We start from the raw sequence: 25,364 nt of genomic DNA, 5'->3' as shown, positions 1-25,364 counted from the left end.
GTTCCTGAAACCCCAGAGCATATCACAGTACATGAGACATATTTAAGCACCCGATAACTGATTCAGTAATAAATGCAATGCTATTTTATGATGATATCTGTTAGGTAAAATGATAGAGAAAGGCCAAAATGAAATTTTTGGAGAAAGTGTCAGCAAATTCCAATGCATACTTATTATCAATGGAATTCTTGGAAAGCACAAAACCCTGGTGACTAATATCTTTCTATAATCCTTTGCTGGGTGTAATTCAAAAATTAGAGACACATGTAGCTAATTATTCACAATACTTAAATAGCACTCCATTTAGGATGTCAACTAAAATGTGTCTAACATATTCTACCCTAAACCCATGCACAGGACAAAACAAGTTATCTGGAACGAAAGCAAATGTTGGTACCTTAAGAACAACTTTATAGCAAAAAGACAATGAGAATCATTTATAAGTATCACTTTACAAAATTATTTTCTTGACCATTCTCAAGAAGAGAGAAGTGAACTACAATGGAAACATTGCTTTAAAGTTTCTAGATAGAGTTGACTGTATTAAAATGATGCTCTCCTTATGGTCATTGTTATGAAAAGGTCCTGTGTTTGCATTTGTCTTTAAGAAAATGACAGACTTACATAAATACTAAGAACTACTTAATAGCAAGGAAACCTGAGTCTGTTCAATTTTAAGTCCACATTGTTTCTAGTCCATGTTAAGGGAAGACATAGAAGTTTATGAAATGCTACCTGAGGGCAAATCTCTGGGTAATCCACCTAATGCTCTGCCTCCCCTATATTGACAGCTGAGGTGCTGGGTGGGGACCTTTTGTTACACCAAGCCCAGGAGATGAGGAGCATGCCCCGAATTTGGCCCTCAAACCCAACCGCCTATCTGTCATTCATGGATTTACCTAAGCTTTTCTTGATCCTGTTTATGCTTTCAGACAGTACAACTTCTCAACCAAACAAGTTCCAGATGTGTACTAAATACTACTTCATTTTATTTGACCTACAACTACTACCTTCAATATCGTACCAATAGTGTTTCTGAATACTGTTAAAATTATACATTTACTTTTCCTGTATTTCTCATAGTTTTATCAAGTTGTTTCTTTATATAGTAAAAGTGTTTTTTCTTAAGCCCTTATCTATGAACAACTCTAAACCATTCTGATTGTAACTGCCCTCCACTGGCATTTTGTAGATTGTTTCTAATTTTGTCATTGCCCTTTCTAGAATGTAGATACCACCATGAATTACATTGAGTTTTTTCAGGTATGGCTAGCCTATGATTTTTATATAAGAATCAGATTCAAGATATGCTCTAATAAAACATAAAACTCTAAAATGCTTCTTATGTGATTCATGAAGAGACAAATGTTACCCTCATGTCAACAATAATCAACATTTTTTATTTCAAATTATTAATTGACTACTAATAACATGAAAACAAATCTGTTTTGTCTTCTTTTTCCCTAATCTACCTGGTATCCCTTCTTTCCCTTACTAGGGTGTGAATCTTTACAAAGTGATGGAAGCTGGTGACTTTATTTGCAAAGCTGTGAATAAAACCACAAATTCTAAAGTAGCACAAGCCTCCTTCAATGCTCGACTTGAATGAACTTGTGACTTAAAGCTGAGAAGACCCATTTCAGCTACAGATACTCATCTGAAAATCATTACTGTCAACTTTTTCTGAAATGTGAAGTAATAGACAAGCGTGGGAAAAAATATTTTAAAGAGTATTGCTAGATAGATTACAAAATCAGTGGAATGCAATACCAATCATTGGTAAACTGCAAACTGAAGCTAAATAAGATGATTTGTAGACATGCTTTTGAACTTGGAGAAAAGTCTACTCTTTTGCTCTTATAGAAATAACTTTTTAATTTAGTAGATGTGAAAATTGACTTCAGATTTCCCTAAGTATCAAATGCTGTGTTAATACTTAATCAAGCTGGCTTAGCACAGTATACATATTGTCAGTAGTTTATGAGCTCCTGCATAGTGCACAAAGTGTGTGGCCTTGATATTATGCATTATGCCTCTGGATCTCAACTTTCCATTTGCCAAGTCAGTTAAATTATGGACCAAGCGCCAAATCTCCATCTGACCGTACATAATTTTTAGCAATAGAACTTTTATATTTCTAGTATGGCTAACATCTGTTAACTATTTCAATGACTTTATCTTGTTCCAAGAGGCTGTGGTCAATGGCAAGTTGCCATATCCTGGAAACATTACGACCTCCCATGTTTGTTATATGCATCCAGTTTACCATACTTTCTCTTTCATCAGTTTTAGTAAAAACCAGGATGATATTATTCAAATATCAAAAAATATAAGGTTTTTCATTTCATGTCTCAGTTGTAATGATAAGAATAGATTGATACATATATTATAATCCACTTCGGTAATTTTCAGATCAAATCCAAATTGCTGAAGGAAAGATCACCATGATCCTAAGAATATTAAGGCAGTTTTTATTTCATGAAAAAAAAAAAAAAAACTATTTTCCTTTGATTAAATCACATCATTTTTTTGGTTGACTTTATGGCTATTTTTAATGTTGAAATGACTGAAATTTTATCTCTTGTAATAGAAAGCATTGCCAGAAATAACAAAAATTAATATATCAAAGTTGAGAAGAGGAGCTGGAAGACTGTTAAGAAAAAACATTTCTGTAACCTATGCAAATCATAAGGGGACAGAATTATTAAATGTGGGTCTGAACCATCAGTTCTATTATTTATGTAGACTTCTCCAGTAATATTTGGTGATCTTATCTTTGAATAAATTTGAATATAACTTGAAATATGAAAGTGAGCATTGTGGACTTTGTATTAAATATTCATCACAACTATTGAAATAAGAAATTCCAGAAAATATGAGAAGCATTGATTACAACTAAGTTAACTTTAAAGATAGTCATAATAATCACAAGGGAAGCATATTGGTAATTGACAAAACCACACTAAATTCCCACAAAAGAGGCTAACTCATCAGGTTGTGATGGGTGTTAGAACAGGAGCTTATTATCCTAAGTACTAAGTCTTTGCATTTGGGTTAGTATTGGTTGGGGGGTGGGAATAATACGGAGAGGAAACAAAATCACAGCTCGTTATGGATCTACCTGTTATATTCTCTTGTGGGTCTTTCTTCAAAAGAACACAGCCCTGTGCACTGTAGCAGTAATGGGACACCTGCCCCAGTGTGCACAGCAGGATATGTTCCCCATCTTCAGAGGAGACTAAGTTTTCCTCTCTTAGGGACCTGTGGGGTTCTTAGTTTGAGTTTCTGGAAAAGGATCTGTTGGTGCAAACTGCTTATAGGAACAGCCAGGATTTGCTGTTTTGAAATATAAACCATGGACTCTTCAGAAGGCAGAGCAAGTAATCAGAAACTCTAGGTGCAGCTTAGCACACACTTACGCAGCACACATCTTACTCTACAGATTCGTTTTTGAGAATACCTCAATGTTTCCTATTCACATTCACCACAAGAAAGTTCATGTTTTAGTTATATGTTATCCTTTCCCCACCCAAACCATCTAAATCTTTCTGCTACATTGGAGTTTTATTTCTGGTTTTGCAGGAAAAAAAAATCACTTAAGCACATAAAACAGCCTGAAATCCATAGGCAGAGAATCCCCCCAAAATCCACATTTCAACTAACCAGGAAACCTTGGAATCACTATAGGACTGACCCACCCAACAAACCCACATATAAACCCATACTAGAGTTAGCCTTGGGGAAAGGCTTAAGATGGCAAAGCAATTATGACCTTTACTGAAGTACTTATCTAAACAATCTTCTATGGCATCTTCCCTTAAAGAAAATATACTGTGTTCTGGAATATGTGACATTTTATCACATGTATATGCTGATGACCTATTATAGATGAAAACTAAGCTGGAGTCCTCTGAAAACTACAGATTTTCTAAGTTCCAGATCCATGAAATTCACAAAGCCAATAAATGGTAACTAGGACTTTCTGAGAAAATGCAGGATGCCCTTTTATGTTATTCTGATTACTATAACATTTACTTCCTTTTTAGCTGCACTTATATAGCTATTCATTACTATATATGTGCATTCTAAGCCTCCAAAATGATCAACTCCAGATATGAGAATGACAGGTTATACAACATTGAGTAAGTTGGCCGCAAATATCATCACTATCAAAATTGTCAAGAAGAAATAAAATGAAGGCCGGGGCACTAGGCAGAAATTGAATTGAAATAACAGACATGTGAAGAATTGCTCTGAATACCAATAACCATTTGCAAATTGCTCTTGTGGGCTAGAAGATGTAAGTTTTGTATCATGTAGGGCAGACCAGAAGTTAAAAGAACAGTTTTGGAGACAGAAAAAAGAGAGGAAGAGACTGGACAAGGAGGGAGGCAGGGAAAAGAGGTTCAGGAATGGAGGATGGTGGGGGAGAAAGAAAGGTGGGAGAAAAGGGCAGAGAGAGGGGTGAGAGGCTATCGCCTGCCTTGAGCAGCTCCAAAGGCAGGCACATTCTGCTATTGTGGAGTCTATCAGCTGGGCTGCTATAAGTTGCACATAAAAAGCCTTAACTCGGGATGCCTCAGTGGCTCAGTGGTTGAGCATTTGCCTTTGACTCAGGGCGTGATCCTGGGGTCTCGGGATCGAGTCCCACATCAGGCTCCTGCCTGCTTCTCCCTCTGTCTCTCTCTTTTTTGGTCTCTCATGAATGAATAAATAAATAAAATCTTTTTTTTAAAGCCTTAACTTGATAGGCCTAAGCAACAAACTTCTCTTCAATATTTCAGAAATACTGCTTTTCCATCGTCACTTAGTTCAGTTGCTCAATTATGTTACAAGTGACAAGATTCTTCCCACTGTCCTTTTTTGGGGGGAGGTCTTTGAATATTAGCTCATTGGCAGGCTCCCACTCCCCAGGATCACAAACGGGTCAGTGCACCTCACAGCCTCACATTCCACACAGTGCCCAGCAGCTGTGGAGGTTTTTATTCCAAGTGTCTTAAAAAAAAAAAAAAAAATCAATGAATATTTTCCCACCGCCATCCCAAACTTCTCATGTTTCATTGAGAAGATCGTTATATGCTCCTTCCTTAAATGGTAACATAAGAGAGGAATAAACCAGTAGAACAGACCAACTAAGGTTATGGGTGACCTTCAACAGATCAGTGTAACAGTGGAGAAAAAACCTGATGGGAGTACATTTTATGGTGAGATGGTGGGGGAACTGAGGCAGAGGAGTTAACCCTAAGGAAGTACCATATTTAGCTTCTCTGAGACAGGAGCAAAGGATGGAAACAGAAGAAGTTTTGAAGTTGACAGGTATGGGTTTTAAGGGCAAAGTAGATAATCCTGGTCATCTTTTTTCCAGGAATATAGGAAGTGAGGTCTTCAGTCATTAGTTCAGGGTGGAGTGAAGGCTTGAGAAGAATGGTATAGCTTGAAACCCACCTAGAGCTGATTAGAATTTATCTTACTCCAGCCAACTTTTCCAGGAACTGTTGTGAGCTAAAATTAAGTGTATATATCTTTACCACTCTGTTTGATCTCCCACCTACTGAAAGCACTTCTTGGTTTCTAGGGACCACACTATGTATGTCCCACCACCTCTCTGGTCCCATGTTCTATCTCTAATTTTTTAGTCTCCTCTTTCTCTCCTTTTTGTTTAACTATAGACTCACAAATACAAATTTGCCTATATCTCTACCAGTCAAAATGTATACCACAGCCAGCAGTATTACCATTGCTTGGAACCTTTTTAGAAATTCAGTATCTCAGGCTCCATCCCAGGCCAAAATCCTCAAAGAACTCATATGCTTGCTAAAGTTCGAGAAGCACTTGCCTATTTGATACTTCTTCTTGGGTGTCTAATGGGTACCTGAAGCTTTGTGCATTCAAAATACCTGTACCAGTTACCCCTCATGCATTGTGCTGTAGCCCAATGTCTTTGCTCTTCAAACAACCCCAATCCAGACCCACCTCAGCTCCCATACCTTAATTATTTTCTCTGCCTGTAATGTTTTCCCTGGATCTTAGCCTGGCTCCTTCTTGTCATTCAGGTTCATCATAGATATCACTTCCTTAGTAAGTCTTTGTGGCCACCCCAGTCTAAAGAAAGGCCCCAGTAACTTTCTCTCATTTTGTTTAATTCTTATTATAGAATTTTTAACTCTTTGTATATTTAGTTGTTTATTGTCTTTCTTTCCCCCACAAAATATATGCCCCATGAGAACAATGGCTTTACTACACTTTAATTTACTTCCTTAGTGCTCAGAACATAATGCTCAGCTTCTGGCATAATAGCTGTCTAGTAAATGTTACTGAGAAGGAAAAATAAAAATAGAAATGAAATTAAATCAGACATTTGGGAACTTAAGGAAGGAAATAATTCTACTTGAACTCTGTCTTTTAAATATATTTCTTAATTTTATCCTTAGCCCTCATTCTTTAGGATTTATCTTTAAAGTAGTTTGACAGCAAAGCTTATCGAAAATCCTTCAAATCTATGTTGAATGACTGAACTCAAGAGTGGATACATATATACACCAAAAAGATTAAGAAATGTTAGAGTAACTAGTTTGTCAGATAAATATTTTTTAAACAGTAATTAAACCATCAAAATTAGTACAAAAGTGATAATATTAAAAAAAACCTTCCTGACATGGAAGAAAGGCATTAGCTACCTTAAGAAGTGCTTATAATTCCTCTTTACATCTCTGTACCCCCATATTGTACACATTCACACAGTCTCCTGCATGCACATAAGACCATTCCATTTGAGCCAGTAAGCTCAGTTTCATCATCTAAACTTTCTAGAACCTATTTCTTTTCCTATCCAAGGAATCATAACAGCACTGCCTATTTACAAGACCACTGTAATACATCATCAAGGAGAAAGCCTGTTATGCCAGCTGTCATTTGTGTGATTAAGAGACATAGAAGTTTCATAATAATTTGATATCATACTCATTAACTCAGTATTTCTTCAGTAGTTCCCATTTATAGGTATTTCATAATCCAGTCTCAGCATGGATATAACCTTCAATTGTCTATGGCTGACACATAAACTTATTCTCTGTGGCCTCCATTTAGGCTACACATTTGATCCATCAATGGAGGGAGGATGGGAGTGGGGTGTGGATAATCATACTGATGCCTGAACTTCACCTCCAAAGATTGACTTTTTTGAGGTAGAGTAGAATATTAAGTACCAGGTTTGATTGAGTTTGTTTTGTTCTTGATGTATACAAAGCAGTCTCATGTGAAGCCAGAGTTGAAATCTCTATTCTAATATTGTGGTTTTCAAAATGTGGTTTCAGGGGGCACCTGGGTGGCTCAGTCGGTTCAATGTCCGACTCTTGACTTTGGCTCAGTTCATGATCTCAGGATTGTGAGATCAAGCCCTATGCTAGGCTCCATGTTCACTGGGGAATCTGCTTGAAGATTTCTCTCCCTTTCCTGCCCCTCCACCAACTGACACTCACTCTTAAATTTAAAAAAAAAAAATCTTAAAAATAAAATATGGTTCCAGGACAAGCAACACAGCTTGCTTTTTTTCTTAGAAGCTTTATTCAGATAAACCTGGGTCATTTGGCAGTCAGCTCACAAAATCTGGATCATTAATGTGTTTATAATCACATGAGGGACAGCAATATAATACCAATTTGTTAGAACGCGATTGGAATTTAACAGAAATGCAAATTCTTGGGCCCAAAGCCAGATCTACTGAATCAGAAGCTCTGGGTTGAGGCCCTGAGGCCCAGCAATCTGTGTTTTTACAGGCTCTCCATGGGATTCTCAGGTACACTAAAACTTGAGAACATTGCTCTAGAGTGAATTTCTTTCCAAAACAGTGATTTACCACCTTTGTAATTAAGGGAGATAAATGGGCCCGAGTCAGTTTATTACATGTTCCACATTCATACAACAAAACATTCTTTCAAACTAACACTCATATGATCTAAACAGCCCTACCACTTCGCATTTCCAATGTGAAAAAAGTCTTATAAAGGATAAGCAAAATATGCAAAAAAAAAAAAAAAAAAGTCAATATTGCCTGTCACATTCCTCTGCTTGACTATATCCCAGCTCCATAAGATGCAAGCACCATGTGAATAGAGTCATCAGAATTTCTCCAGGAGACCTGGATCTGAGATAAACCGGTTTTCTCTATGTGGTATTCTTCAAGCTTATTAGTATAAAAATAAATTAAAGTGAGTATTAGGGAGCACTTGGGATAGTTATAAAGGAAGACTAGAAATAATGCCTCAATTGAGGGAAGAAGACAGTGTCACCAAACTACTTGCCCAAGGAGAGAGAAGGTATAATGAACTTACTGCATATCCATCAGTCTTGAGTCTTTTCTGGCACCATCTGGTCTATTACTCAATGGTGATACAACCTTGGTCAGTTTACCTAATACCTTTAAACTTGAAACCTCAGTTCCTTCACCTGTAAAACTTCAATAGTAGTCCTTGTTTATAGATCTCTTGGATTTTATAAAATACTTACAAGTGTTTGGCAAAGTGCTGGACACTTAATAGTCAATAAATGTTAACTATTGTCAGTTTTACTATCCCTTTCTATGGAACTGCACTGGAATAGAACTCCTCCTCCATTATGAGTTGTTTAGCTCTAAGGCTCTTATAAAAGATCACCCTTCATCCTATTCCATGTAAAGCATGCATTGTCTTGAAGAGCTTGCCATGAGCCCAGAAGAAATGGCTCACCATCAAACCTCAGAACTGTGTAATCTTAATTGACAGTCTTATGCTTTAGGTATTATGCTGCATCATCGACCCATGCATTCTGAATTGATTACCTTCTATATTTCCCATAACTATAGTTTCTATAAGAACTTAAGCATGAGATGTTTACTGTGTAAACTAATTTAATGAGTAAATCTGTTTGAAAAGTATCACAATAGGTTCAGTATCCCTGCAGGCATCACCTAACAGCAGGAATTTTCTGCCTGCCCTAGTTGAGCCATTGCATCAAGCTTATGTGGCATATGGAAGGGCTTATACTTTCCTAGGAATCGAGAAGAAGTATCTCAGAACTTCTGAAAACTGTCTTACCTGAACATTACTATCTCTAGCTAAGTCTTTAAGGCCCCTGTCATTGATAAAGTTAACCAATACATCACAGGTTAGCCAGACCATTACCCTGAAGCATCTGAATCTTGAAAAGATGCTCCCCAATCAGGATTTTGCAGTGGCCTATCTGTATATGAATGCCAATGTATTGGATTGTTGGGCAGACAATCAGGAAGCATTCTACAAGGCCTGCAGCATTGTTAGAAAACACTGTTTACTCTTCCTAGGAGCTTCATCTAAGTGCAACTGGATCATCTGGGAGTCAGCTGACAAAAATCAACATTCTGAATGTGTGTATATGCTAAAGAAGAAGGGAATAATTGAAATTGAAATACCAAGAACTTTTTTTTTTTTGGAGAATAGTAAATTGAAAATATTTAGATTGTTAGATTTTGTTACTAAAAAACAATGTAGGCCCCCGAAAAAACTTCTTATCTTCTCATTTTAAAACGTTGCAAAATGACTGTTTTAGTGTACCTAACAATCTCAAAACTTTTCTTTTTGGAATGCATTTGTTAAAAACATAAAAATCTTATAAGTATGCATAACGACATTAGAAAAACAGCAATATTTTACTGAATTTCAAAAAAACTTTTCTACAGAACTGTTATATGGGATTTAAAACTTAAGTCATAGTTTTGTAATCATAGCCCCCAATTTACTTCTATTTAGATTAATTTATCTTTGGTAGCTTTCTTCTCCAACAGCTTTATTGACATATTATTGACATACAACGTTGTATAAGTTTAAGGTATACAATGTATTGATTTACACTGTGTAAATTTAGATATTACACAATGATTACTAGCACAGTAGTTAGCTAACACATTAATCACATCACATAATTACCAATACTCCACTGTGATAAGACTATTTAGAAGTTATTCTCTTAGCAACTGTCAAATATAATATACAGTATTATTAACCATAATCATCATACTAGAATGGTGTTTACCAGGGGCTAGGGTTGAAGAAAATGGGCAAGTTTTGGTGAAAGAGTACAAAGTTCTAGTTATCAAATGACCATGCTCCAAGGATCTACTGTCTGGCTTTTTTTTTTTTTTTCTTTTTTCTTTACTAAGTCTGTAAACTCAGGTATCTTTCACATTTGTGTAAAGAAAAGCCTATCTATAGACCTGTCTTTAAACAAAAGACAAAAAATAAAATAAACAAAAAATAATATGTCTTGGGTTTGGCATCTCTAAAGGCCTTCACAGATGTTGAGGATCAGAGGAGTTTAGGTTAGAATTATAGGCAGTAAGAAGGGAGAATTATGTGATGACAAATGTTAGAAGCATGTGTGGGGGTAGATGTGTTTTTTAAGGGGTTTATACATACATGTAAAGGATGGTGGACAACACAGACATTGCTATACTCCTAGTCTGCTTCTCCTCCTGGTATTTTAGCACTTGGATGAGTAGAAGCTATTCTCTGGACCCAGTGGACTCTAACAGTACACCATCATCATTAAATATTTTGTGTGTATAGGAAAGATTGTCCTTCAAATTGGCATTTAGGGAAGCCATGCATTCATGTCAATGATACTACCTTTTAGAATTAGATTGCATTGTGTCTTTTCCATACAAAAACAAAACAAAACAAAAAAAAACCCTAAAATTTCACTGATGTAGTCACATTGTCTCTTTATTATGCTAATATTAAGATAATATTCACCATATTATTTTACCTTTTGCTAATAGTTAACATAATACCAATCCAACCACCCACATTATTCACTAAGCCTATCCAAAAGATATTCAGTTATTTCTAAAACTTGACACAAGAGGTATTTTCAATTTTCTAGTTAATTCACAAGAGTGCAAAAAATTTTCTAAAACCATTTCAGTGAGCCATAAACACATTAGCATCATTGGCAGAATATTTGAATAGGTGCCTAGAGTTGCAAGTCAGCAGTTTTGAAGGGGTATCATCTATTTCTATCTTTACATTGTTTGTTTTAGAAAAGTAATTTTTTATGTCTCATAACTTGTATATAATATCATTTACCTAGATGAATTAGGGACAGGCTGTTAAAGATACAGGACTTTCCCAGGTGAGTGAAAATTTCCATGTTATATCCTAACTACCTAAAGAATCAAATTTCTGTAGGAAATAATTAGCACTCAGTATTTATTTCTCCTCCAGTTTTAAAAACTCCTCACAACAAACACGACCATTCTCAAAATGGATTTTCATCTACTATTCAAGTTTACCTTTGTTATCCTCTACTACTTTACACAGTCTCCATTCAAATGCCCTCAAAACCAAACTACCCCCCAACGTCCTGCCTTTCCTTATGCTCCTTGGCCTCTGCTATCTTCTCTCTTGGGTAGCTGCTCTTCATCCAGCATATTCCCACTGGAACTTGTTGATACTTGATCACTCTTCAGTGTAATTATTTGCTATGTACCCATCTGAGGGGACTATGAACTTCTGAAATCAAAGTCTGTATCATATATACTTTTATAGCCCCTGTGACTCATGATATCTAACACATTATAGAACCTCATGAGTATATGTTGCATGAACAAATGAATTGACATACTTTTACCTTAATAATATGGGGGCCTTATTATAAACTTCATTTATTTCTTTTAGTTCATTAGTTAACAGTCTCAGTTGCTATTAAGATATATAGGGTAAAGTATAAGCCCTGCCCTCAGTATCCCAAGACTGTGTTGTTTTGGGAAACTATGCCTTTATCTTCCTAATTTGGCAGAGCTCTTACTCTTATCTCACCTCTTGGCATTTTCTATTCCACCTACTATTTAAAAATCCCTGAAGATGGAGAAGCTCAGCAGAATCTCAGAAGCCAAGATATATTTAATGTTTGGAACACTTTTCCTAGAAATGCCTCACATACACGTTAGTATGGTGTTAATGAAAAGTATAGGTTCTCTTGTGGGTTAAAAAAAAAAACAGGGGCATTTGGTGGCTCGGTCAGTTAAGTGGCCAACTCTTGATTTTGGCCTGAGGTCAGGATCTTAGGGTCATGGGATCAGGGCCCATGTCAGATTCTGTGCTGAGCATGGAGCCTACTTGGGTTGTCTCTCTCCCCCTCTGCTCCTTCCCCTACTCACTCAACTCTCAAACAAAAACAGAAGAAAAGAAAAGAAAAGAAAAGAAAAGAAAAGAAAAGAAAAGAAAAGAAAAGAAAAGAAAAGAAAAGAAAAGAAAAGAAAAGAAGAAAGAAAGAAACAGAGGAATACATTAGTGACCTGGAGGATAGAGTAATGGAAAGCAACCATGCTGAACAGAGGATAGACCAACAAATACTGCATATGGAGAACAGACTTAGAGACATCAAGCTTAGTAACATTCATATTATAGGGATCCCAGAAGGAGCAGAGAAAGGGGCACAGAAAATATATTTGAAGAAATAAGAGCTGAAAACTTCCCTAATCTGAAGAGGGAAACAGAGATCCAGATTCAGGAGGCACAGAGATTCCCTAACAAGTTCAACCCAAGGAGGTCCACACCAAGACGTAAAATGGCAAAAAATAGTACTAAAGAATTTTAAAGGTTGTGAGAAGACATCTACATATGAAGGAAACCCCATAAGATAATAAAGTGATTTTTCAGCAGAAACTTTGCAGTTCAGAGAAGAGTGGAATGATGTATTCAAAGTAGTGAAAGTGAAAAATCTGTAGGCAAGAACACTTTGCACAGCAAGGCTATCCATCCATCAGAATAGAAAGAGAAAAAAAGAGAAAAAAAAAAGAATAGAAAGAGAGATTTTCCCCAAACAAAAGTTAAAATAAATCATGACCTCTAAACCAGCTATTTAAAAAATGATAAGGGAGACTAGGAATGGAAAACAAAAATCACATGAGTCAAGAAAAATAGGAAGCACAAAATAAAAGGATATAAAAATTGTTACCAAATATCTGAAACATGAAGAGAAAATAAAGAGTTTAAATTTAAGCTCAATTAAACTGATATATGCAAAAGATGTACATAAACTGAATGTGAACAAAAAAACAGTAGTAGATATGCAAAAGAAATAAGGAATAAGGAACCCAAATATGTCACTAAAGAAAACCAAAGAACCATGAAAGAGAGAAAGAGAAGATAGATCAGAGAAAAATGACAAAAACAACCACAAAACAAGTAACAAAATGTCAACGAATACGTATCTATCAATAATTACTTTGAATGTAAATGGACTAAATTCTCCAGTCAAAAGACCGGGTGGCAGGAGATTTTAAACAAACAAACAAAAGTGTATTTTCTGCCTACAAGAGACTCATTTCATACCTCAGGACACCTGCAGATTGCAAGTAAGAAGATGGAGTGATATTTATCACGGAAATGGAGGTCAAAAGAAACCTAGAGTAGCAATACTCCATCAGACAAAATAGGCTTTAAAACAAAGACTACACCAAAAGACAAAGAAGAATACAACATAATAATAAAGGGGACATCCAAAAAGATATAACCATTATAAATCTATATGCACCCACATGGGAGCACCCAAATATGAAAAATGGTTAATAACAAACATAAAGGAATGAGTTGATAGCAATACAATAATAGTAGGGGATTTTAACACACCACTTACTTTGATGGACAGATCATCCCAACAGAAAATAAGGAAGCAGTGCCTTTGAATGACACACTGGACCTGAGGGATTTGACATATTCACAACATTCCATCCTAGAGCAGAATACACATTCTTTTCTCTTTTTTTTTTGTATTTTTTTTTAATCAGAGTTTGATTTACCAATAGAGTATAACACCCAGTGCTCATCCCATCAAGTGCCCTCCTCAGTGTCCATCACCCAGTCACCCAAACCCCCCACAGACCTCCCCTTCCACTACCCTTTTTTCATTTCCCAGAGTTAGGAGTCTCTCATGCTGTGTCACTCTTTCTGATTTTTCCTCATTTTCTCTCCTTTCCCTATAATCCTTTTCACTATTTTTTATATTCTCTGTATGAGTGAAACCATATGATGATTGTCCTTCTCTGATTGGCTTACTTCACTCAGTGTAATACCCTCCAGTTCCATCCACATAGAAGCAAATGGTGGGTATTTGTCATTTCTAATGGCTGAGTAATATTCCATTGTATATATAGGCCACATCTTCTTTATCCATTCATCTTTCAATGGACATCGAGGCTCTTCCACAGTTGGCTGTTATGGACATTGCTGCTATAAACATTGGGGTGCAGGTGTTCCGGTGTTTCACTGCATCTGTATCTTTGGGGTAAATCCCCAGCACTACAATTGCTGGGTTGTAGAGTAGCTCTATTTTTAACTCTTTGATGCACCTCCACACAGTTTTCCAGATTGGTTGTACCAGTTCATATTCCCGCCAACAGTGCAAGAGGGTTCCCCTTTCTCCACATCCTCTCCAACATTTGCTGTTTCCTGTCTTGTTAATTTTCCGCATTCTCACTGGTGTGAGGTGGTATCTCATAGCAGTTTTGATTTGTATTTCCCTGATGGCCAGTGATGCGGAGCATTTTCTCATGTGCTTGTTGGCCATGTGTAGGTCTTCTTTGGAGAAATTTCTATTCGTGTCTTTTGCCCATTTCATGATTGGATTGTTTGTTTCTTTGCTGTTGAGTTTAATAAGTTCTTTATAGATCTTGGATACTAGCCCTTTATCTGATATGCCATTTGCAAATATCTTCTCCCATTCTATAGGTTGTCTTGTAGTTTTGTTGACTGTTTCTTTTGCTGTGCAGAAGCTTTTTATCTTGAAAGTCCCAATAATTAAGTTTTGCTTTTGTTTCCCTTGCCTTCATAGATGTATCTTGAAAGAAGTTGCTGTGGCCAAGTTCAAAAAGCATGTTGCCTGTGTTCTCCTCTAGGATTTTGATGGATTCTTGTCTCACGTTGAGATCTTTCATCCAGTTTTGAGTTTATCTTTGTCTGGTGTAAGAGAATGATCTAGTTTCATTCTTCTGCATGTGACTGTCCAATTTTCCCAGCACCATTTATTGAAGAGACTGTCCTTTTTCCAGTGGAGAGTCTTTCTTGCTTTTGTCGAATATTAGTCTTTTGGGTATTCTTTGTATAGCTCATGTCATCTGCGAAGATGGAGAGTTTGACTTCTTCTTTGCCAATTTGAATGCCTTTTATTTCTTTTTGTTGTTTGATTGCTGAGGCTAGGACTTCTAGTACTATGTTGAATAGTAGTGGTGAGAGTGGACATCCCAATCGTGTTCCTGATCTTAGGGGAAAGGCTCACAGTGTTTCCCCATTGAGAATGATATTTGCTGTGGGCTTTTCGTAGATGGCTTTTCATATGCTGAGGAATGTTCCCTCTATCCCTACACTTTTGATCAGGAATGGATGCTGTATTTTGTCAAATGCTTTCTCTGAATCTATTGAGAGGAACACATAGTTCTTCTTTTTTCTCTTGTTGATGTGATCTATCCCGTTGATTGTTTTATGAGTGTTGAAACAACCTTGCATCCTGGGGATAAATCCCACTTGGTCACTGTGGATAGATAAGAAGTGGATAAATCTCACTTCTTTTTTTTTAATTTTTTTTTTTAATTTATTTATGATAGTCACACACACACAGAGAGAGAGAGAGAGAGAGAGAGAGAGAGAGAGGCAGAGACACAGGCAGAGGGAGAAGCAGGCTCCATGCACCGGGAGCCCGACGTGGGATTCGATCCTGGGTCTCCAGGATTGTGCCCTGGGCCAAAGGCAGGCGCTAAACCGCTGTGCCACCCAGGGATCCTTAAATCTCACTTCTTAATGTACTGTTGGATCCTATTGGCTAGTATCTCATTGAGAATTTTTGCATCTGTGATCATCAGGGATATTGGTCTATAATTCTCCTTTTCGGTGGGGTCTTTGTCTGGTTTTGGAATTAAGGTGATGCTGGCCTCATAAAACAAGTTTGGAAGTATTCTGTCCCTTTCTATCCTTTGGAACAGCTTTAGTAGAATAGGTTTTGTTTCTTCTTTAAACGTTTGATAGAATTTCCCTGGGAAGCCATCTGGCCCTGGACTTGTGTCTTGGGAGGTTTTTTGATGACTGCTTCAATTTCCTCCTTGGTTATCGGCCTGTTCAGGTTTTCTATTTCTTCCTGTTCCTGTTTTGGTAATTTTTGGGTTTCCAGAAACACATCCATTTCTTCTAGATTGCCTAATTTATTGGCGTATACCTACTCATAATGTTTTAAAAATTGCTTGTATTTCCTTGGTATTGGTGGTGATCTCTCCTCTTTCATTCATGATTTTATTAATTTGAGTCTTTTTTTCTTTTTAATAAGGCTGGCTAATGGTTTCTCTATCTTATTACCTCTTTCAAAGAGCCAACTCCTGGTTTTGTTGATCTGTTCTACTGTTCTTCTGGTCTCTATTTCATTGAGTTCTGCTTCAATCTTTATTATCACTCTTCTCCTTGGTGTAAGTTTTTTTTTTTCTTTCCCGTTTTTTCTCCAGTTCCTTAAGATGTGAGGTTAGCTTGTATATTTGAGTTTTTTCCAATTTTTTGAGGGATGCTTGTATTGTGATGTATTTCCCTCCTAGTACTGCTTTTGCTGTATCCCAAAAATTTTGAATGGTTGTATCATCATTTCATTAGTTTCCATGAATCTTTTTACTTCTTCCCAAATTTCCTCGCTGACCCATTCATCTTTTAGTAGGATGCTCTTTAACCTCCACGTGTTGAGTTTCTTCCAAATTTCTTCTTGTGATTGAGTTCTAGTTTCAAAGCATTGTGGTCTGAAAATATGCAGGGGACAATCCCAATCTTTCGATATTGGTTGAGACCTTATTTGTGACCCAGTATATGATCTATCCTGGAGAAAGTTCCATGTGCACTTGAGAAGGATGTGTATTCAGTTGCATTCAGATGCAAAGTTCTGTATATATCTGTGAAATACATCTGACCCAGTTTATCATTTAAAGCCCTTGTTTCTCTGGTGATGTTGTGCATAGAATATCTGTCATTTGCAGAAAGTGTCATGTTGAAGTCTCCTATTAGTGTATTATTATCTAAGTATCTCTTTACTTTGGCTATTGATTGATTGATCTACTTGGCAGCTACCACATTAGGGGCATAAATATTCATGATTGTTAGATCTTCTTGTTGGAAAGACTTTAAGTATGATATAGTGTCCCTCTTCATCCCTTACTATAGTCTTTGGGATAAACTTTGATTTATCTGATATGAGGATTGCTACCCCAGCTTTCTTTTGAGGACCATTTGAAAGGTAAATGGTTCTCCAACCCTTCATTTTCAGGCTAGAAGTGTCCTTAGGTCTAAAATGAGTCTCTTGTAGACAGCAAATAGATGGGTCTTGCTTTTTTATTGAGTCCAAAACCCTGCATCTTTTGGGGGATCATTTAGGCCATTCACATTCAGAGTAATTATTGAAAGATATGAATTTAGTCTCATTGCAATACTTATTCAGTCCCTGTTTTTGTGGATTATTTATTTGGGCTTCCTCTCTCTTTTACAGGGTCCCCCTTAATATTTATTGCAGAGCTGGTTTTGTGGTCACATATTCTTTCAGTTTCTGCCTATCTTGGAAGCTCTTTATCTCTCCTTCTATTCTGAATGAGAGCCTTGCTGGATATAGTATTCTTGGCTGCATATTCTTCTCATTTAGTTTAGGACCCTGAATACATCCTGCCATCCCTTTCTGGCCTGCTGTGTCTCTGTGGAGAGGTCTGCTGTTAATCTAATATTTCTCCCCATGTAAGTTAGGAATCTCTGGTCTCTTGCTGCTTTAAGGATTTTATCTTTATCTTTGGAATTTTCAAGTTTCACTATTAAATGTCAAGGTGTTGAATGGTTTTTATTGATTTTGGGGGGGGGGAAGGGACCTCTCTATCTCCTGGATCTCTCTATCTCCCTCCCCAAATTAGGGAAGTTCTAAGCTATGATTTGTTCAAATATGCTTTCTGGTCCTCTGTCCCTCTCGGTGCCCTCTGACACCTGAATTATATGTAGATTCTTCCTTCTGAGGCTATCATTTTCCTTACCCTTTCCTCATAGTCTTTCTTTTTCCTCAATTCCCTTCCTTGCTGTGAACCTCTCTTCTATGTTGCTCACTCTTCTACTTCATTAACCCTTGTCATTAAGACCTCTAGTTTGGAATGCATCTCAACTGATTTTTAATTTTGTCCTGATTAGATCTAAATTCTGAAGTCATGAAGCCTCTTGAATCCTTTGTTTTCCAGAGCCACCAGTAGCTTTATAATTGTGCTTCTCAATCAGATTTCTGACATCGAATTGTAATTCAAATTCTGTAACTCTGTGGCAGAGAGTACAGTTTCTGATTCTTTTGTGGGGAGTTCTTCCTTCTAGTCATTTTGCTCAGCGCAGAGTGGCTGTAGGAGTGGGCTGAGTCAAGAATATCAACCATGACCTAAGTAAATTTCACCCTAGATGATTCTGATGAGGTCAGAGCCCAGAAAATGAAAACAAAGCCAGAACAAAATAAAACAAAAGTACCACTAAAGCAAAAAAATTTTAAAACAAAGTAGTAAAAAATAAAAGCCCAAGAATCCCAAAGAAGAAAAAAAAAAAAAAGAGAGAGAGAAAGAGAAAAAAAATCAGAAAAAAAAAAAAAAAAGAAAACAAGGAAGGGGTGACAGGGAGACGGTGGTGGTAATCAAGTTGTAGTGGAGGGAGAATGTAGTCTACCTGAGGATCCTAGAGGGTAATCCTCTTGGTTCTGAGTATATTGTTCTGTATGTTAGAAGATGCTCAGTCCCAAATTTATATAAACCAGAAATACGAGTAGAAAGCCCCACCATTGACCACCAAAACCTAAATGCGATAGAAGAGGGGGCAGAATGGGAATGAAGAGAGAATATAATCTCACAGAATGAACCAGCACGATATACCACTTGGTTCTGGTTGCATGCTGGTCATGTTTTAGAAGGTATCAACTTCCACCATTGTAAAACAAATGAGGCAGAGAAAACAAACACAAAATAAAAAAACATATCTTGTATACCTTCCAAAATTGAGTATGTTGAAGGGAACCTAAAAGTGGAAAATATATCTAATACCTGTAATTGTAGAAATCTAAAAGACAAAAAGGAAGAGACTTAAAAATGAAGAGGTGGTAAAATATTGTAGTTAAGGTGGAAAAAGAAAAAAAATGGAAAATTTTAGTCTGATAAAAACGAGTTGTACTGGAAAAAGAGGGGAAAATGAAGGGGTATCCTCTGGTTCTATATACTGTAAATCCCTCGACTTCCCCTGGAGCTTTCCAGCGCTGCTGGGTCCAGAACCTGCTCTTCCCCTGTCCTTCTAGCTGGTCTTCTGGGGGAGGGGCTGCTGTGCTCTCAGGTGTGTGCACCTGGGGGAGCTGCCCCAACCCCCCACGCCGGGTGCCAGGGTCAGTGGGAGCTGGTTACCTCGTGAGGCCCGTGTTCCCTGGCAGCCCTGCCTCTCCCAGGCACAGTGACACCAGGAGGGACAATCCCACTGGCGGTAGCCAGCTCTCCAGCCCTGGAGTCAGCTCCCGCAGTAACTACCACAGTCTCCCAGTCTGCAATGGCCTAGGTGCTCCAGGAGCGGCAGGGGGCGCTGACCTGCACAGTTTGGGGGGCCCAGCGGCAGGAGTGTCCTCACGGTCCTGTGTCCTCCCAGCCTCTGCCTGTCCCGGGAGAGCGCAGGATCCTGGGCTGTGTCCCCCAGCGCTCTGGGATCTGGGGCCTGCGCTGCTGGAATCGTGCTCCCGAGGCCGCGGCTCCAGAAGGCAGCAGGGAGCAGCCCCCTCTGCCCAGAGCCCCCGCCTGACCCCCGGCTTCTCCCCGAGGCCCCGCCGCCGGGCGCTCCAGCCCTTTACCGAGCTCCATCTGCAGTGTGGGGCACTCTCTCCGGGTGTACCTCCTCTGTTAGTGACCCAGGCACCTGACGGCCCCACCGCCCCTCCTGTGGTCCTGCCCGAGTTCCCTGCTGAGCACCTTTCCCTCCGGGAAGAATCCGGTGTGGATTTTGAAAGTTCCTGCTTCCCCAGGGCTGGGCTCTCCTGTCCTGGGGACTTTCCCTGCAGGCCTTAGCTGGCTCCTCCCGGGGCCCCTCCCCCACTTGATTTTTTTTCCCCCTCCTTCCTACTTTGTTAGAAGTGCAAACCCTTCTCTGCGTAGCTTTCTGTTTTCTCTTTAAATCTCAGGTCGAATTTGTAGGTGTTCAGGATGATTTGGAAGTTACCTAGGTGAGTTGGTGGGACCGGATGAGCGGAGGCCCCTGCTCGCCCTACCTTCCCCCCACATTCTTTTCAAGTACACAGAGAACATTCTCCAGAACAGATCACATATTAGGTCACAAAACAAAACTCCATAAATTCAAAAAAGGTGAAGTCATACCACGCATGTTTTCTGATCACACACTTTGAAATTAGAAATCAAACACGAGAAAAAAAAATCTAGGAAAACTTCATCTTAATTTTAGATCCATTATATACTCCTATATACTTGCCTGTTTCTGTGCCAACCTTTATCTGTCTCTGTCATAATGGCTCCAAATTACTTCATTTGATTTGACTCGCTACCTGGCCTCAAACTCTAGCATGTGTAGACAACCATGTACCATTTTGTAAATTTACTTATTACCTGTCTTTAGTTCTTTGTTACAATGCCCAAGTTAAAAGACATAGTATATACAGAATAATATAAAATTTACAACTCTGAAAGTCTAGGCCTTTGCATACCTTATAAATTTTCATTGATTTTTCCGACCTTTAACAAGTATTTATAAATGAAGTGGAGAATAAAAACACACACACAAAAAAATGAAACCAAGAGCTGGTTCTTTAAAAAGATAAACTGACACACCCTCAGCTAGACATACTTGAAAAAAGAAGGCTCAAATAAAAATCAGTAACAAAGATATTACAACTGATACCAAAGCAATACAAAGCATTATAAGATAAATATATACCAATGGATAAATATATACCAATAAATTAAATGACATAAAGATATAGTTAAGACCTAGACATTTTTAAAAAAATATTTTATTTATTCATGAGAGACAGAGAGAGATGCAGAGACATAAACAGAGGGAGAAGCAGGGTCCATGCAGGAAGCCTGATGTGGGACTCCATCCCGGGATCATGCCCTGAGCTGAAGGCAGACACTGAACCACTGAGCCACCCAGGTGTCCCCCTATACAATTTTATAAGAGTATATCATGAGTATATAGGAAATATGAATAGATTAATTAGTGATAGGGAGATTGAGCAGTAATTAAAAGCTTTCCAACAAACAAAAGTCCAGGACCAGACAGCTTCACTTGTGGATTCTACCAAACATTCAAAGATGAATTAAGAATATTAATACTTCTCAAACTCTTCCGAAAAAGAGAGAGAAAGAAAGAGAGAGAGAGAGAAGGGAGTACTTTCAAATTCATTTTCCAAGGGTGGCATTACCCTGATACCAAAACCAGACAAGGACAACAAAAAATTACATGCCAAGATTCCTCATGAACATAGAAACAAATATCCTTAACAAATATTGGCAAACCAAGTTTAACAATACATTAAAAGCATCATAACATGATCAAGTGGGATTTTGGGGATGCAGGAATGATGATTCATCTGCAAGTCAATCAACATGATACATTAACAAAATGAAGGTTAAAAATCTCATGATCATCCCAAGATACGCAGGAAAAAACATTTGACATAGTTTCATATGTATTTACAATAAAATAATAAAAAAATCCTTTCAACAAAGTGGGCATGGAAGGAACATACTCCAACTCACTAATGGCCATATATTATAAGCTCACAACATCATATTCAGTGAAAAGGCTAAAAGCCTTTCCTCTAAGATTGGTAACAATATAAGGATGCTCACTCTGACCTTTTATCCAACATACTATAAGAAGTCCTAGCAAGAACAATGAGGCAAGAAAAAGTATCTAAATTGGAAAGAAAGAAGACTATTACTATTTGCATATGACATGATATATAGAAAATTCTAAAGCCTCACCATAAAAACTACTGGAACTGATAAATTCAGTAAAGTTGCAGTATACAAAAATAAATATATAGAAATCTTTTACATTTCTCTACACTAACAAGGTATGAGAAAAAATTGAGAGAATTCCACTTAAAATTGCATAAACAATACTTGGTGTGATGAGTACTATGTATTATGTGTAAACGACGAATCACTAAATTCTACACCTGAAACTAACATTGTACTATTAACTAAAATTTAAATTAAAAAAATACACCTCAGATACAAATTTAACCAAGAAGGTGAAAGACTTCTACAATGGTAACTTTAAGACATTGATGAGAAATTGAAGACACAAATAAGTAGGAAGATATTTATGACCATGGATTGAAAGAATCTTAAAATGTCCATAATACCCAAAGTAATGTGCAGATTCAGTGGACTCTCCATTAATTCTAATAGCATTTTTCAAGAAATGCAACATAGAAAGAAATTATAAAATGTGTATAGAACCACAAAAGATCCTGAATAGTCAGCAATCTTGAAAGAATAAAGTTTGGGGATGTGTGGGTGGCTCAGCAGTTGGCCTCCTGCCTTTGGCTCAGGTCATGATCCTGGGATCTGGGATCGAGGCCTGCATCAGGCTTCCTGTGGGAAGCCTGCTTCTCCCTCTGCCTATGTCTCTGCCTCTCTCAGTCTGTGTATCTCATGAATAAATACATCTTTTAAAAAAAGAAAGAACAGAGTTTGAAGTATCAGAATCTGTTCAATAAATGATGGTGGGAATACTGGACAGTTACATGCAAAAGAATGATACTGGACGACTTCCTTATACCATATACAAAAATAAAGTCAAAATGGCTTAAAAACTCGAATATGAGAGCAGAAACCATAAAATTCTCAGAAAAAAACCCTAGGCAGTAAATTCTTTGACATTGGTGTTGGTGAGGTTTTTGTTTGTTTGTTTTTTAAGATTTTACTGCAAAAGCAAAGGCAACAATGACAACTAAAAAAACAGGTGGGACTACATCAAACTAGAAAGTTTCTGCAAGTCTAAGAAAATCAACAACAAAATGAAAGAACTTGATTAGAAAATATTCCCAAATCAGGTATCTGTTAAAGGTTAAAATCCAAAATAGATCAATTCCTACAACTCAATAGCAAGAAACCACACAATCTGTTTTAAAAGAGGGGAAGATCTGAATAGATACTTTTCCAAGGAAGACATACAAATAGTCAATAGGTACATGAAAAGATGCTCAACATCACTAAGCATAGGGAAATATGAACCAAAACCATAAGGAGGTATCACCTCCCACATGTTAAAATGTTGATCATCAAAAAGTCAAGCTTTGGTGAAAATATAGAGAAAAGGCCACCATTATGCATCATTAGTGGGAATGTAAGCTAGCACAGCCACTATGGTAAACAGTATGGAGGTTCCTCACAAACTAAAAAGAGACCTACCATATAGTTAAACAATTCTATTTCTGAGTATTTATCTGAAGGAAACTAAAACTAACTTGAAATATGTTTATTGCAACATTATTTACAATAGCCAAGAAAGGGAAACAACCTAAGTATCCATTGACACATGAATGGATAAAGATGATATGCTTATGTGGATATGATTTAGAAATACTTGAACATATATGTATGTATGTATATATGTGTATTTATATATGTATATATGATGAAATATCATTTAGCCATAAAACAGAATGAAATCTTGCTATTTGTTACAAGGATGGCCCTTGAGGGCATTATGCTAAATGAAATAAAGAAAAAATGTCACATGACCTCATATGTAGAATCTTGAAAGAATAAAAAATAAAGACTAGCTCTTAGATACAGCTAACACATGGGTGATTCCCAGAAGTGAGGATGGAGGGGATAGATAGGTAGGCAAAACAGGTACAAATTTTTAGTTTTAAATCACAGAGGCGTACCTGGGTGGATCAATCTGTTAAGCTTCTGCTTTTGGCTTGGGTTGTGATCCCAGGGTCGTAGGATAGTGCCTGGCATGGGGCTCCCTGCCTCACCCCGAGTCTGCTTGTCCCTCTCCCTCTGCCCCTTCTCCCACCTATGCGCTCACTCATTCTGTCTCTCAAATAAAATCTAAAAAAAAAAAAAAGTGAGAGATGCAGTACAACTTTGTGACTATAGTTAATGCTGTATTCTATCTTTGAAGTTGCTAATAATCTTAAAAGCCACAAGGAAAAATTTTTATAATTATGGTGACAGATGTTAACTAGATTTATTGTGATAATTTTAATATATAAAATACTGAATCATTAAGTTATATACTTGGAACACATTATAGTTCAATTATACCTCAAAGATGAATACAAAGCATTTATTTTTTCAGCACCTATTGTATGCTTAGGATTTTGACTGCCTGCTCGTGACAAGCATGGAGGAGTACATGGATGCGGTTACTGATCTATGCTCTATGTAATAAAATGTCTGACTCCCTTTTGGCATGTAACCACTGACAGCTTTTAAAATCTCCCCCAGCCTTCCCTACCACATATGGGCAAGTTGAGAGGAAAGCCCGGGTGCACCTACCATTGTTGCTTGTGAGGAAGTTTAAACCATGCAATCACCAGCAAGTAAGTTCAAACTGTAAGAACCTCCACCTTGGCCCTACCGCCTAGCCAGAATAAAATCCAGGGCCAATCATCCCCTTTCTTCTTTGCACAAACCATCTTTATATCTGCTTGTATATCTTCTCTGGTCTTCTCAAAAAGATTCAAAATGTGAGAAATATACCTCTTCACATTTTGGTGTATTATATAGAAGCATCCTCAGTCTCAATATTTGAACCAACTTTGGGTGGAGGGCTGTCCTGTCTATGTAAGTGACCACAACACTGTAATGCTAATATTTCTGCTTCACCATGATGAAAGTATGTTTTTTTCATCTTTCTGCTGGTTTCCTCTGGTCTCAAAATAGCTTGTATAGATCCAATCTTTACATTCACATTCAAGGTCAGAAATGAGGGCAACAGCAGTCTTGCTACATCTGTCTCTTTATCAGGAAAATTCTAGTCTTCCCAGTCATTAGCCAGAATTGTGTCATCACTATACTTAGTTGTTAGAGAGTCAGGGAATTCAAGCATTTCTCTTGAGCATATTGTTACCCTAAATAAAATCATAATTTTATGTACAGAAGTGAGACTGGATCCTGGGAAAGCAACTGTCAGCCAGGCCAAATAGGGGCCAGGTTGTATGATGTGCTAGAGATGTAACTATGAGTAAAATCAGCCATAGGTCCTTATAGAACTATCTAGAGGGGGAAATCAAAGCGACAATTGTACTTGTGATAAGTGCTATAAAGAAGAAACCCATCTTTTTTCTAGCTGTGTATAGAAGATATG

The 25,364-nt window shown here is 37.5% G+C and overlaps 1 protein-coding gene and 1 long non-coding RNA gene across 7 annotated transcripts in view; one reads left to right on the top strand and one right to left on the bottom strand.

Annotated features, from left to right (window-relative positions):
* HMGCLL1 (3-hydroxymethyl-3-methylglutaryl-CoA lyase like 1) overlaps positions 1-2,810 on the top strand; it is a 204,923-nt gene extending 202,113 nt beyond the window's left edge. For all 6 annotated transcript variants that reach the window (XM_038554356.1, XM_038554359.1, XM_038554357.1 and 3 more), the window contains one exon: positions 1,499-2,810. In XM_038554356.1, the coding sequence (XP_038410284.1) occupies positions 1,499-1,609 (111 nt within the window). In that variant the 3' untranslated portion in view covers positions 1,610-2,810. The remainder of the gene's footprint in view (positions 1-1,498) is intronic.
* The window catches only part of LOC119874186, a 160,379-nt gene extending 140,081 nt beyond the window's left edge, over positions 1-20,298 (bottom strand). The window contains exon 1 of the long non-coding RNA XR_005367872.1: positions 20,232-20,298. This is a non-coding gene — a long non-coding RNA (uncharacterized LOC119874186). The remainder of the gene's footprint in view (positions 1-20,231) is intronic.
* Between the last annotated feature and the right edge of the window lie 5,066 nt (positions 20,299-25,364).

This window comes from Canis lupus, chromosome 12, assembly GCF_011100685.1.
Source record: "Canis lupus familiaris isolate Mischka breed German Shepherd chromosome 12, alternate assembly UU_Cfam_GSD_1.0, whole genome shotgun sequence".
NCBI classification, from domain to species: Eukaryota; Metazoa; Chordata; class Mammalia; order Carnivora; family Canidae; genus Canis; species Canis lupus.
The sequence above is the reverse complement of the archived record's forward strand: the minus strand, read 5'-3'. Positions and strand labels throughout refer to the sequence as shown.